Source organism: Marmota marmota, unplaced genomic scaffold (assembly GCF_001458135.2).
Source record: "Marmota marmota marmota unplaced genomic scaffold, marMar, whole genome shotgun sequence".
In the NCBI taxonomy this organism is placed as follows: Eukaryota; Metazoa; Chordata; class Mammalia; order Rodentia; family Sciuridae; genus Marmota; species Marmota marmota.
Genome location: NW_026000101.1, coordinates 18,086,142 through 18,096,597, shown reverse-complemented (window position 1 = coordinate 18,096,597; position 10,456 = coordinate 18,086,142). Strand labels below are relative to the sequence as shown.

The following is a 10,456-nucleotide window of genomic DNA, read 5'->3' as shown; positions in this document are numbered from 1 at the left end:
ACCAAAAAAAAAAAAAAAAAAAGAGTTGTAAGTATTAAAACACCATCTCACTAACCCCAGTAGACCATTACCTGTATTGCCAGTCTGCCTAGCTTGAGATGTGATTCCAGGTTTTTACCTTTGATTTTACACTGCTAATGCAAAGAGCTACCCTATTTAAAATATGTTTTAAGTTCAATATAACAATAGGTACAGCCATTATCATGAAATCTCAACTGACCATAATGGAAGTATAATATCAATATTATGGGTACGGGCAGCCCTATAGTAATCTGTGCTGGTCAGATCACATAAAGGGATCTATGTCTAGTATCAGGGATGAGAAACTTCAAAGTATCCACTGAGGTAGCTAGGGTTACTAGGGATTTGGAAATCATTCTCCAGGGAAATCATGGAAGGAAAAAACAGGGTCTACTTAGCCTGGGGGTTGGGAGAGATTGTTGAGGTTTTATGCCAAATGGTAGGGACTGGCATCTGCAGTAACTGATGGCTTAAGTGAGACTTCTTGTGGCCTATTTCTTCTTGGCCTTTGGTCAAGGGCTTACAGCTTCATTTTAAGCATAGCCAACCATTCATATGATATTCATGAGATCTCTTCCTGAATCTGCCTCTTTTTCCCTCTAAACTATTTAGAAGAGTCAAAGGTTACTCCTTCTCACCTGGCCCATCTATTTTCAAAGGATTATTAACTTTATATTAATCTATTCTTCAAAAACCAGTGCTGAAGATCAGGTTAGGAAGGTCAATTTTCTCTATCAATTTCTTAAAGAGCCCTATCATAAGAATCAAACCTCTCAGTGAAAACAGAATGATGAGCTGGCTAACATCCCCCAGAGTCTTCCTTTCCTGTGTTCTTTACCCAGTATAACTATGATGATTCAGGACTGCCAGGATGGCAACCAGAACACCAAAACTGCTGTTCTTCCTGCTGAAGATCATGGCAGACATGGAAAATCAACCATATCACTATTTCTCATGAAACCAGGACTCTGCTTCAGAATCCTTCTTAACACAATGCTCTGGATAGCTACTACTAACTAATAGGCATTGGTATAGGGGATGAAACTCCTTATAATTTATGCTTTATGTCACCTATGGAGGGCATAAAATGATTATGTAGGAATGCCCCTTAAGCTTGTTGTGAACAGTGAGGATATTTATTGATACTGCAGGTGAAATATTCCCTTAAGTCAGGAATCCATTTTTCATTTTAAATCCTCATTGAGCTGGGATTTTTCCTGACAAGATATTTGGAATATAATTTTTATCTGTTGCCTGTGAGAACACAAAGGACAGGGACAACCCATAGGTATTAAAAAAAAAACAAAAACCTAAAGCATGAGTTAACCATGTCAGGATTAAAAGTAAAGTTCAACATGGCTAAAGTATACAGTATATAAATTACATCTTTTTTTTTTAAAGAGAGAGAGAGAGAGGGAGAGAGAGAGAGAATTTTAATACTTTTTTTTTAGTTATCACGGACACAACATCTTTGTTTGTATGTGGTGCTGAGGATTGAACCCGGGCCGCACACATGCCAGGTGAGCGCGCTACCGCTTGAGCCATATCCCCAGCCCAATAAATTACATCTTAATACAGCTGTCAAAAAAAAAAAAAGAGGGACATGAGGAAAGTAAAACTCCCTTAGAAATATCATCAGAAAATCAAGGCTCTTAGTATTTGCTTCTGTACCAAAGTTTACTAGAAACTTCCTAATTGACGGTAGTTAAGTACAGACCTTAAAACAAATCAACATCTCACTAGAGACTAGCACAGGGCAAAATGGTGTTAATTATAAAGAGGCTCTAAAGAATGGGGAAGAAAATAAATCTAGACTGGATCACAACACAGATTAATTTCTAAGCTTTTTGGTTTTCCAAAAAGTAGTCCATGAAGACACATTGATTCTATAAGAGTGAGATGTTGTAAAAAAAAAAAGGGGGGGTGGGTTGTAGTTAAATAATCTTGAGAAATATTTAGTTAAACACAGTTGAAAATGTTTATTTCAGGATTTCTGAGAGCCTTTAAAATTCTAGTTGAAACTGGGAGTAGTGGCTCATGCTTGTAATCCTAGTGACTCAGGAGACTGAAGCAGGAGGATTACAAAATTGAGACCAGACTTGGCAACCTAGTGAGACCCAGTCTCAAAAATAAAATAAAAAGGGCTGGAGGTATGGTTCAGTGGTAGAGGAATTCTGGGTTCAACCCCGAGTACCATCGCAAAGGAAAAAAAAAAACCAAAACACTAGTTAACATTGTGGTATGATAGAATGTATAGTGTTTCCCAAAGGAATTTTCCTATGGAGACTCCTCCTACCCCATGAAGTATGCCATAGGATTAATATTCCTAACAATATACTAAGGGAAAAGTAGATCTAAGCCATGCTTGTATAAGGGCTTCGTCAACTCCTTTATAAGGATAAAATCCATATGGAAACTATAAATCATTTTATAGCATGTACATAATTATATTTAAGTTAACTATAATATATATGGCTCTCACTCTACAGTTTGGGTGTAGTTAATTCAGTAAATCTTAGTTAAACTAAGTTAAACTAACTTAGTTGACTAAGTGCACTTTAACTAAGATTTGGGTGTAGCTCAGTGGTAGAGTGCTTGCTTACCTACCACTTGCAAGGCCCTGGGTTCAATCCCTAGAAAAAAAAAATAGTGCCTTTTAGGTACTGTTTTAGATAAATAGATGAACTATTTATGAGAACCAAGAGTATGGTGACCAAAGTGAACAAAACCAGGCAAGGAGCCACAGCAACTGGGCTTTTGTCATTCTTATATTTCTTAGGGGTAAGAGTCATTCATGGCAGTTAGTTTCTTCTTGCTTATGCACATAACCATATACCTTCATCAAAGAAACTTAATATTGACTTTCAATAATCACATCCATATGATCTTCAACTTGACATCTCAGAATGACAAAATAACAACAAACACAGGAACACATTTGTTGGAACTGGCTCCTAAGACTGTGGCATAAGGGAAAACTCCTGCAGGCATGTTTACACTCCCTTTCCTAGGCCAGACCCTCTGGACCTCCATCCTAGAGAACTTTTCCACTCCAGAGTTCCTCCCTGAAGCCCAGAAGCTCACTTGGCTGCCCCACAGCAAGGTCTTGGGTCATGTGCCAATTTCAACTACAGAGCAGAGCCAGATCCAGAGTTTTACCCAGCTCTGCCTCCTTCCTTCCTTCCTTTCTCCCATCCTGAAAGTCAAATTCCCACCAAAGTCTCCTTAGGAAACAATGACTTGGGACTGTCCCAAGCTATACCTCGATTCCTTCAGCCAGAACTTCTGGGTATTTGTCTTGGATAAGGGCTTCATCAACTCCTTTATAAGGATAAAATCCATATGGAAACTATAAATCATTTTATAGCATGTATATAATCATATTTAAGTTAACTATAATATATATGGCTCTCACTCTACAGTTTGGGTGTAGTTAATTCAGTAAATCTTAGTTAAACTAAGTTAAACTAACTTAGTTACTAAGTGCACTTTAACTAAGATTTGGGTGCAGCTCAAATTCTGATTCTCCCCTTCCCACCTCCTCAGAGGCTCCCTGTACCAGTTTTCCCATGGTCTGCTGGAAGGTACAAGGCAACTAAGCCCAAGAAGTGGTTTCCATGTTCCCTTTCCACACGTAAGTCTCCATCTTTCAAGGAGGGAAGAGGGTCTCTGAAGTGAATCAGATCTAAGTAAAGAAGTCTGTTTTCCACTTCTGTTCACCCTAGGCTACAGGCAAGGACAGCAGGCAGCTGAGGCCTGGGAATGACTCAGCCTGAATCCCAGCTACCATGGAAGCACCTGTCTAGTAGAGGCTAAGGTACCTTTGAGTGATCTCACCCTAGAAGATTGCTCCTTTGGCATACTTTGTCTGGAAGGAAGTAGCACCAGTTTTTTACCCTAAGCCCCGCTTTCAGGGTGGTCTCGGAAAAGGGAGATATAAATACTTTTCTATTCTCACAGATAACGCCATAACACACACACACACACACTCTCTCTCTCTCTCTCTCTCTCTCTCTCTCTCTCTCTCTCTCAAAGAAATGAATGAGAGGGCCTACAAGTAAAACCATAAATTTGACTAGAAAGATAGTAAGAGCCCAGCCAGAAACTGCAACACAAAACATTTAAAATACAAACGATTTTATTTTTCCTTCATCTAAGTGCTGCTGAGAGGAAAAAAATAACAAAAACCCATTCATGGCCTTGCTATCACCAATTCTCCTGTATTCAACAAAACAGAGGAAAAGTATTCATTGGTAGGTGAACACATTTCCCAGCAGCCCTTTTGAGGCTGTGAGTCAGTGCTACGTTCACATTTACTCTGTCCATGTCTTTTCTTTTTTCTCCCAGTACTGGGAATTGAACCCAGGGCCTTGCACTGGCTAGGCAAGTGCTCTACCACTGAGCTCCTCAGCCCCTTTTAAATGTTTGAGGCATCATCTTGATAAATTGCTGAGGCTGTCCTTGAACTTGTGATCTCCTGTCTTAGCCTCTGGGTAGCTGAGATTACAGGCATGCGCCACCACTTCTGGCTCATCTTTGGTTTTCTACAACTCATAACCCGAACTCATAGCTCCATTGCTTCAGCAATAGAGCAAAGGAAAATAGCAGCCTTCTCTGTTACAAGCAATCTCTGAGGCTAAGAGATCCACAGGCCTCCAAATCTCCTAAGGTTCCTTCTTCCACCCAATGTTCACACCAGAAACCTGGGAGTCATCCTTAACTCACATTCCACCTCCAAACAGGTACCATATTCTGTTATTCTGCCTTATTAACATCTGCATATCTATCCCCCATCTCTCTGATTTTGCTTTAGGGTAGAATTTATTATCTCTTGCCTGGATTATTGTATACACCTCTATATTAACTTTCCAACTTCCAATCTCATTTTCTCCAACCCCTCATTCACCACTGGAGTGATGAACTCAAATTTGATCATGCTATTCCCTTAATTACATTCCAAATGTATCCTTTTTGTTTCTTCCTCCATGCCCCTTGCCTGGAATTCCTTCCCTTGCCTCATCTTGTTGTTCTGCTAAGCTTTTAGTCCTTTTCCAAGAGCCAGTTCAGCAAGGTCTCCTCTGTGAAGCCTTTTCTAACCACCTAAGGAGGACCCATCTCATTTGACTTTGGTCCTATTGGACTGGATTCTTACTTCTTTTTTAGTGCTTTCTACCCTGTAGTGCCTCAATGTGTTCTAGACCTTGGATACCCCTTGAGTAAGTTTCTGTGTCATTGTGCCCTGGATAATACCTAGCAGAAAGTAGGTTCTCACTTAGAGTTTGTTGGATGAAAGACAAATGGTAAGGGGCTGAGGGCCTAAGCAAGCCTCATTTTGCAATAGAGGAAGATAGGGAAGGGTGTCTTCTTTCCAGAAACCTGACAAATATTGCTGGGCCATGAGCCATATGGACCCACTAGGAGAATCCACTCTTAAATTGAAAAGTCAACTGACTATAAGGAATAACATAAAGGTGCCCAGACCATAGAATACCTGTAGGTCAATTTTCCATAGTGGCTACTGCTGTCTTTATAATGTGCTCCCTGACACTTTCAGAAGTTTCTATGGGCCACTTACTGCACAATCATCCTGACCATCCCCATCCCTCAGTGTCAGAGGGAATACAGCCTGAAACTCCTGAAACTCCTTGCCAAGTTCCTGTAGTAACAAGGCAGAACCTCAGCATTCTTCACTTTCTAAGGGAGTTGTCACCTTTCTTGGGAACACCTTCCATTCCATCTCTACCCTTTTCTGACTTGTATAAAAACTTTCCTATCACCATTTGAGCCCATTCATCCTTCTGGCTCCACTGGAGAGATCTGACTTGTTTCTGTATCTTTAAATTATCTGGAACTAAGTAGAGACACAGCAAATAATCATGAACTAAACAAATGAGTTAAAGGATAATCTAGTTTCAGTAAGGCCAGACAAGCATTTCTCGCAAGAGTGCAGAGATCCAATCTGTTGCCATATGCCATTCTTTAAGTATCTTTGGCCTCTAAAAGCATCAGCAGGGTGTTGCCTGACACAATTAAGTACTTAAAGGCTCCATTTGTTTTTCTTGCAACAATTCTCTTCCTCCCAACCACAGCTGATGACAGACTTTGCGGCTATAGCATCAGACTCAGCAGACAAACAGGACCAGAGAGCCTATGCCTGCCACTCCTACAAACAATGGCCCAAACTCATCCTAATTGCTCAAGAGAAGGCAGTTAGGATTTTCCCTAGTTCAGTGGCAGTATATGGTTCAGAGCTTACATACTAAGCCATTCCAAAGTTTCTTGGAGAGAATCTATACTCTGACATACTCAGGATTGCCTGGGAGACAGACACAGCAGGAGTGGATCCCAGGGAATAAGGTCTTCAAGAGGAGCTCTCATTTCTTTCATAAGGAGATAGGAAGAGACCCTGGGGAGCTCAAGAATAAGCCAAGGCCTGGTTTAGCTGCTGAGATGCAGCCTGACCAATTAAATAATTGGTGTGATGGGGAAAGGAAGGAAGCCACTCCTTTCAGGCAAGATCCAGCCCCAGGCAGGAGGCTCTGGGCAGCTGTGCAACAACAGGGCAGGGATCTCTTCCTCTTCCTCCCACTAGCTGAGAGCTAATGCTTAAATTAGCACCTTGGAAACACCCAGATCTCCTGGTTGCTCCTTCTTGCTCAGTTCCTGCCACTCCCCCAGGCCTCCTTCTCAAGCTGAGTTTCTCTTTCAAGTAAAAGAAGAAAAGGGGGGGAAATGATGCCTTCTCCTACAGCTCACCTTTCCAAGTAAGGAATGGCTTCTAGATTCTTCCCACTACTCTGGGGTAGAGGAGGTTTTAATGATAAGAGCCCAAATAACTGGCCTTTTGGGTACTCAAGGTCCTGAAAGAGGCAATGATGTTGACACCAGATTGCCCTGTTTCCTTTGGGATTAAAGAAGCAGCACCCTCTTTTCCCTCAAGAGGGGCTCATTCAGAAAGTAGTGGGTTTTGTTGTTGTTTGTTTGTTTTTTTGGTTCTGGGGATTGAACTCAGTAACACTCAACCACTGAACCACATTCCCAGCCCTATTTTGTATTTTATTTAGAAACAGGGTCTCACTGAGTTACTTAATGTCTCACCTTTGCTGAGGCTGGCTTTGAATTCATGATCGTCCTGTCTAAGCATCTTGAGCCACTGGAATTACAGGTGTGGGCCACCACTGTGCCCGGCTCAGAAAGTGAACAAGAGAAATTAACCTTCACCAAACTGTGAGCTCCAGGAGGAAAGGGCCATATCTGTGTCTGTGTTGCTAACCATTCCCTGATATCTAGTGTAGTGTTTGAAACAGGGCAGATGCTCAATAATTATTTAGTAAATCACTTGCTAAATCAATGAAACCAGGTTCTATGATATACTTTGGAAGAGAGAGTGGGGAGCTACTGTTTAAACTTCAAATGCATAATTTGTCTTCATTTTCACAAATGGAAAAGGAGACTTCCTAGAGGTCTCCATAAATAATGGTAATAAATAAAAGAGATCACAGCTAAATCCAAGCCTGGAACCCTAGTTTTATGGTCTACCTGAGTACCCCTAAAGAACCATTTTTGCTCTCTCTTCTGCATTTTACCTCTGTGATATCTTCTTGATTGCTAATGCTACAAATGAAGGCTCCTGTATTTTGTTGAGACCAGCAGAGTCTTGTATGGGGAAATGCATACAAGACTCTGCTGGTCTCAACAAAATACAGAAATAATCTGGGGACAGAAGTCAAGAAGCTGGGCAATGTTTATGACCTCCAAATGGGGGAGGGCTATATTGCTATTTCTATAAGACTCACTCAACCTCAATAAAATATTCTTTTACAGACAAGGGCTACTTTAGTCTTCAAGAAAAGGGTCTGCCAATAGCTACAGTTATTCTAATAAGTACCTCCTTGCCACAAATACTTTTACTCCAGGATCACACAGCAGAATTAGCTTACTATTAAGAACTTCAGGGGGGCTGGGGATGTGGCTCAAGCGGTAGAGTGCTCGCCTGGCATGCGTGCAGCCCGGGTTCGATCCTCAGTACCACATACAAACAAAGATGTCCACCGAAAAAACTAAAAAATAAATATTAAAAAAAAATTCTCTCTCTCTCTTTTAAAAAAAAAAAAAGAACTTCAGGCACTAGGCAGAGCGGCACACACCTATGATCCCAGAGACTCAGGAGGCTGAGGCAAGAGGATCACAAGTTTGAGGACAGCCTCAGCAACACAGTGAGACCCTGTCTTAAAAAAAAAAAAAAAAAAAAAAAAANACTACAGGGTAGAAAGCACTAAAAAAGAAGTAAGAATCCAGTCCAATAGGACCAAAGTCAAATGAGATGGGTCCTCCTTAGGTGGTTAGAAAAGGCTTCACAGAGGAGACCTTGCTGAACTGGCTCTTGGAAAAGGACTGGGGATGTAACTGTGGTAAAGCACCCCTGGGTTTGATCCCTAGTACCTAAAAACAAACAAACAAACAGCAACAAATCTCAGTCAATAACAGAGGCACAAAGGACAACTGAGAGATTCTGGTGGCCTTATTCCTTCTTCTCCTTCCTTGTACAGTTACTATCTTCCTTCTCAGGAACCCCAAATGGAAGACAAGAACCAACTCATTGCTTCCTTCTCCTGATTTACTTGAACCTCCCGCTTTCATTCTCCCTCCCTTTTGTTTCTTGGTTAAAACCTTAGAGGTGGAAGGGTAATCTAGTCTGACAAGCAAGAATGGTTGGATAGAGAACCTATCAAGGAAAAATTTCCTAAACCAATCCAAAGTTCTTCAAGTTCATGATACAAACTCCCTCCTTTTCTGGCTCCAACATAATTCACCAGTGGCATCAGGCTACAAAAATGTCCTGCACCATCTCTTTACTTTCCTTAGTTTAAAATTGTACACTTCTACAAAGCTTCTCTGTTTTGGCATCTAGAACTGTCTAAGTCATCACAAAAGGGGGAAAAAGTCACTTATTTTCATTCACATTCAGTCATTTGGTGGCCACTAATAATTCTCTCTACCATCCCCCAAAAAGGCATGGCACAAATGTGGTCATGGGTCCCTGCCAAGGCCCACCTTGTCTATTGATAATGGGCAGGTTACTTGCCTAGGAAGCCATAAAATACATTCATCAGCCAGAGGGCTACCTGCTCAAGGGCAGAACCTGTTCCTAGCCACCAGAGGAGGAGTCTTAGGGAGGCCCAGAGCTTCAGGACTTGGAGAGCTCAGCTCAGCTCCAGCAGAGAGCAAAGAATAGGGCACCCACATCTTCAGGTTTCTGGCTTGCCCTGCCTCCTTCCATCTCATGATGGCTTGGGCTCCAACGGGAGAAAACCAACAAGGCCTAAGAGCTCTCTCCCTTCCCCTCTCTCTAGACCGGCTGACTAGGCCTCTGCGCTTGCTATTCGGTAGCCGGACAGAGAGGTCAGTCCGCTAGATTCCAGGGCAATGGCCATCAGGCATGGTCTCCTTTAGGCCTGGCCTTCATAAACCCGCGTCACCCGCCCCTTCAATCCCTCCGGCGCCGGCAGCGATGACATCATTCCTCCCTGACTCCGGGACCGCGAACCGGCGGCAGGATCCGCTCCCAGCAAAGACTCCAAGCACGTAGGCCTAAGATGACTGGGGCTCTTGCAAACCAGTGGGCACAAACCGCTTCAGCGCGGCCCCACCTTCTCTCCCATCGGTACCAGAGCGCTATCTTCAGTACCCTTGATCTCGATCTCGCCGCCGCACACTCTCCTTCCTGGTTCCGATCCCCCAGCCTGGCCTGCCTGCGCTCTTCTCAGGAAAAGAACTGATTTCCCAGGTCCTGCACCGACTCCCTGCCCCCACCGGTCCCAGACCGTGGCTCAGCGTTCCTAACCTCATCCAGCGGACGGGCGGGCAGGCCCCTCCTCTTCTAAAAGCCTAGTCCCAGTCTCTCTTAGCTTGACAGCTCCCTCCCCCTCTCTGAGCATCACAGGCCTCTAGGGCTAAGGGCCTATCCACCTTCAATCTCAGCCCCCTGGGCCTAGCGCCTGCGGTGCTCCATGACAGCTCCCTTGCTATCTTCCTCTATGGGCCTCCAATAGCGGTGTGCACCATTGTGCCCTGCTTGGTTCCATCCGACGGCGTTCCGCCTCCGCCGAGGTTGCCCTCCACCCGTACAGGTCCCTTCGCTCTCACACCCTGCGTGTTCTCCCGTTTTCTTGTCCTGTAAGTCTCCCTCCAGCGGCAATGCGTTTCCAGGGCCCTTTGCCCTATTTAATGACTCCCCTCAGAACAATCCCCACGGACTGATTCCCTCCCACCCCCTCAGGTGACGCCTCCTCCCGGCCCTGGCCTGCTCGCTGCCCGCCCCCTCACCAGCGGTTGCATCTCCGAGTGCGCGGTGGGCACCTGGAACCGGTCGATCTCCTCCATCATGGTGCCGGCGGGCGAGCTGGCCAGGGACCGGGCGCGGCCAGGGATGCCG

The 10,456-nt window shown here is 43.7% G+C and overlaps 1 protein-coding gene across 7 annotated transcripts in view; it reads right to left on the bottom strand.

Moving 5' to 3' along the window:
* The window catches only part of Fam219a (family with sequence similarity 219 member A), a 60,722-nt gene that overhangs the window by 49,929 nt on the left and 337 nt on the right, over nt 1-10,456 (bottom strand). For 4 of the 7 annotated variants that reach the window (XM_015492416.2, XM_015492415.2, XM_015492418.2 and 1 more), the window contains exon 1: nt 10,348-10,456. This exon is cut by the window's right edge. In XM_015492416.2, coding sequence (XP_015347902.1) covers nt 10,348-10,407 — 60 coding nt within the window. In that variant the 5' untranslated portion in view covers nt 10,408-10,456. The remainder of the gene's footprint in view (nt 1-10,347) is intronic. The other 3 variants (XM_048783484.1, XM_048783482.1, XM_048783485.1) reach the window with 1 other exon arrangement.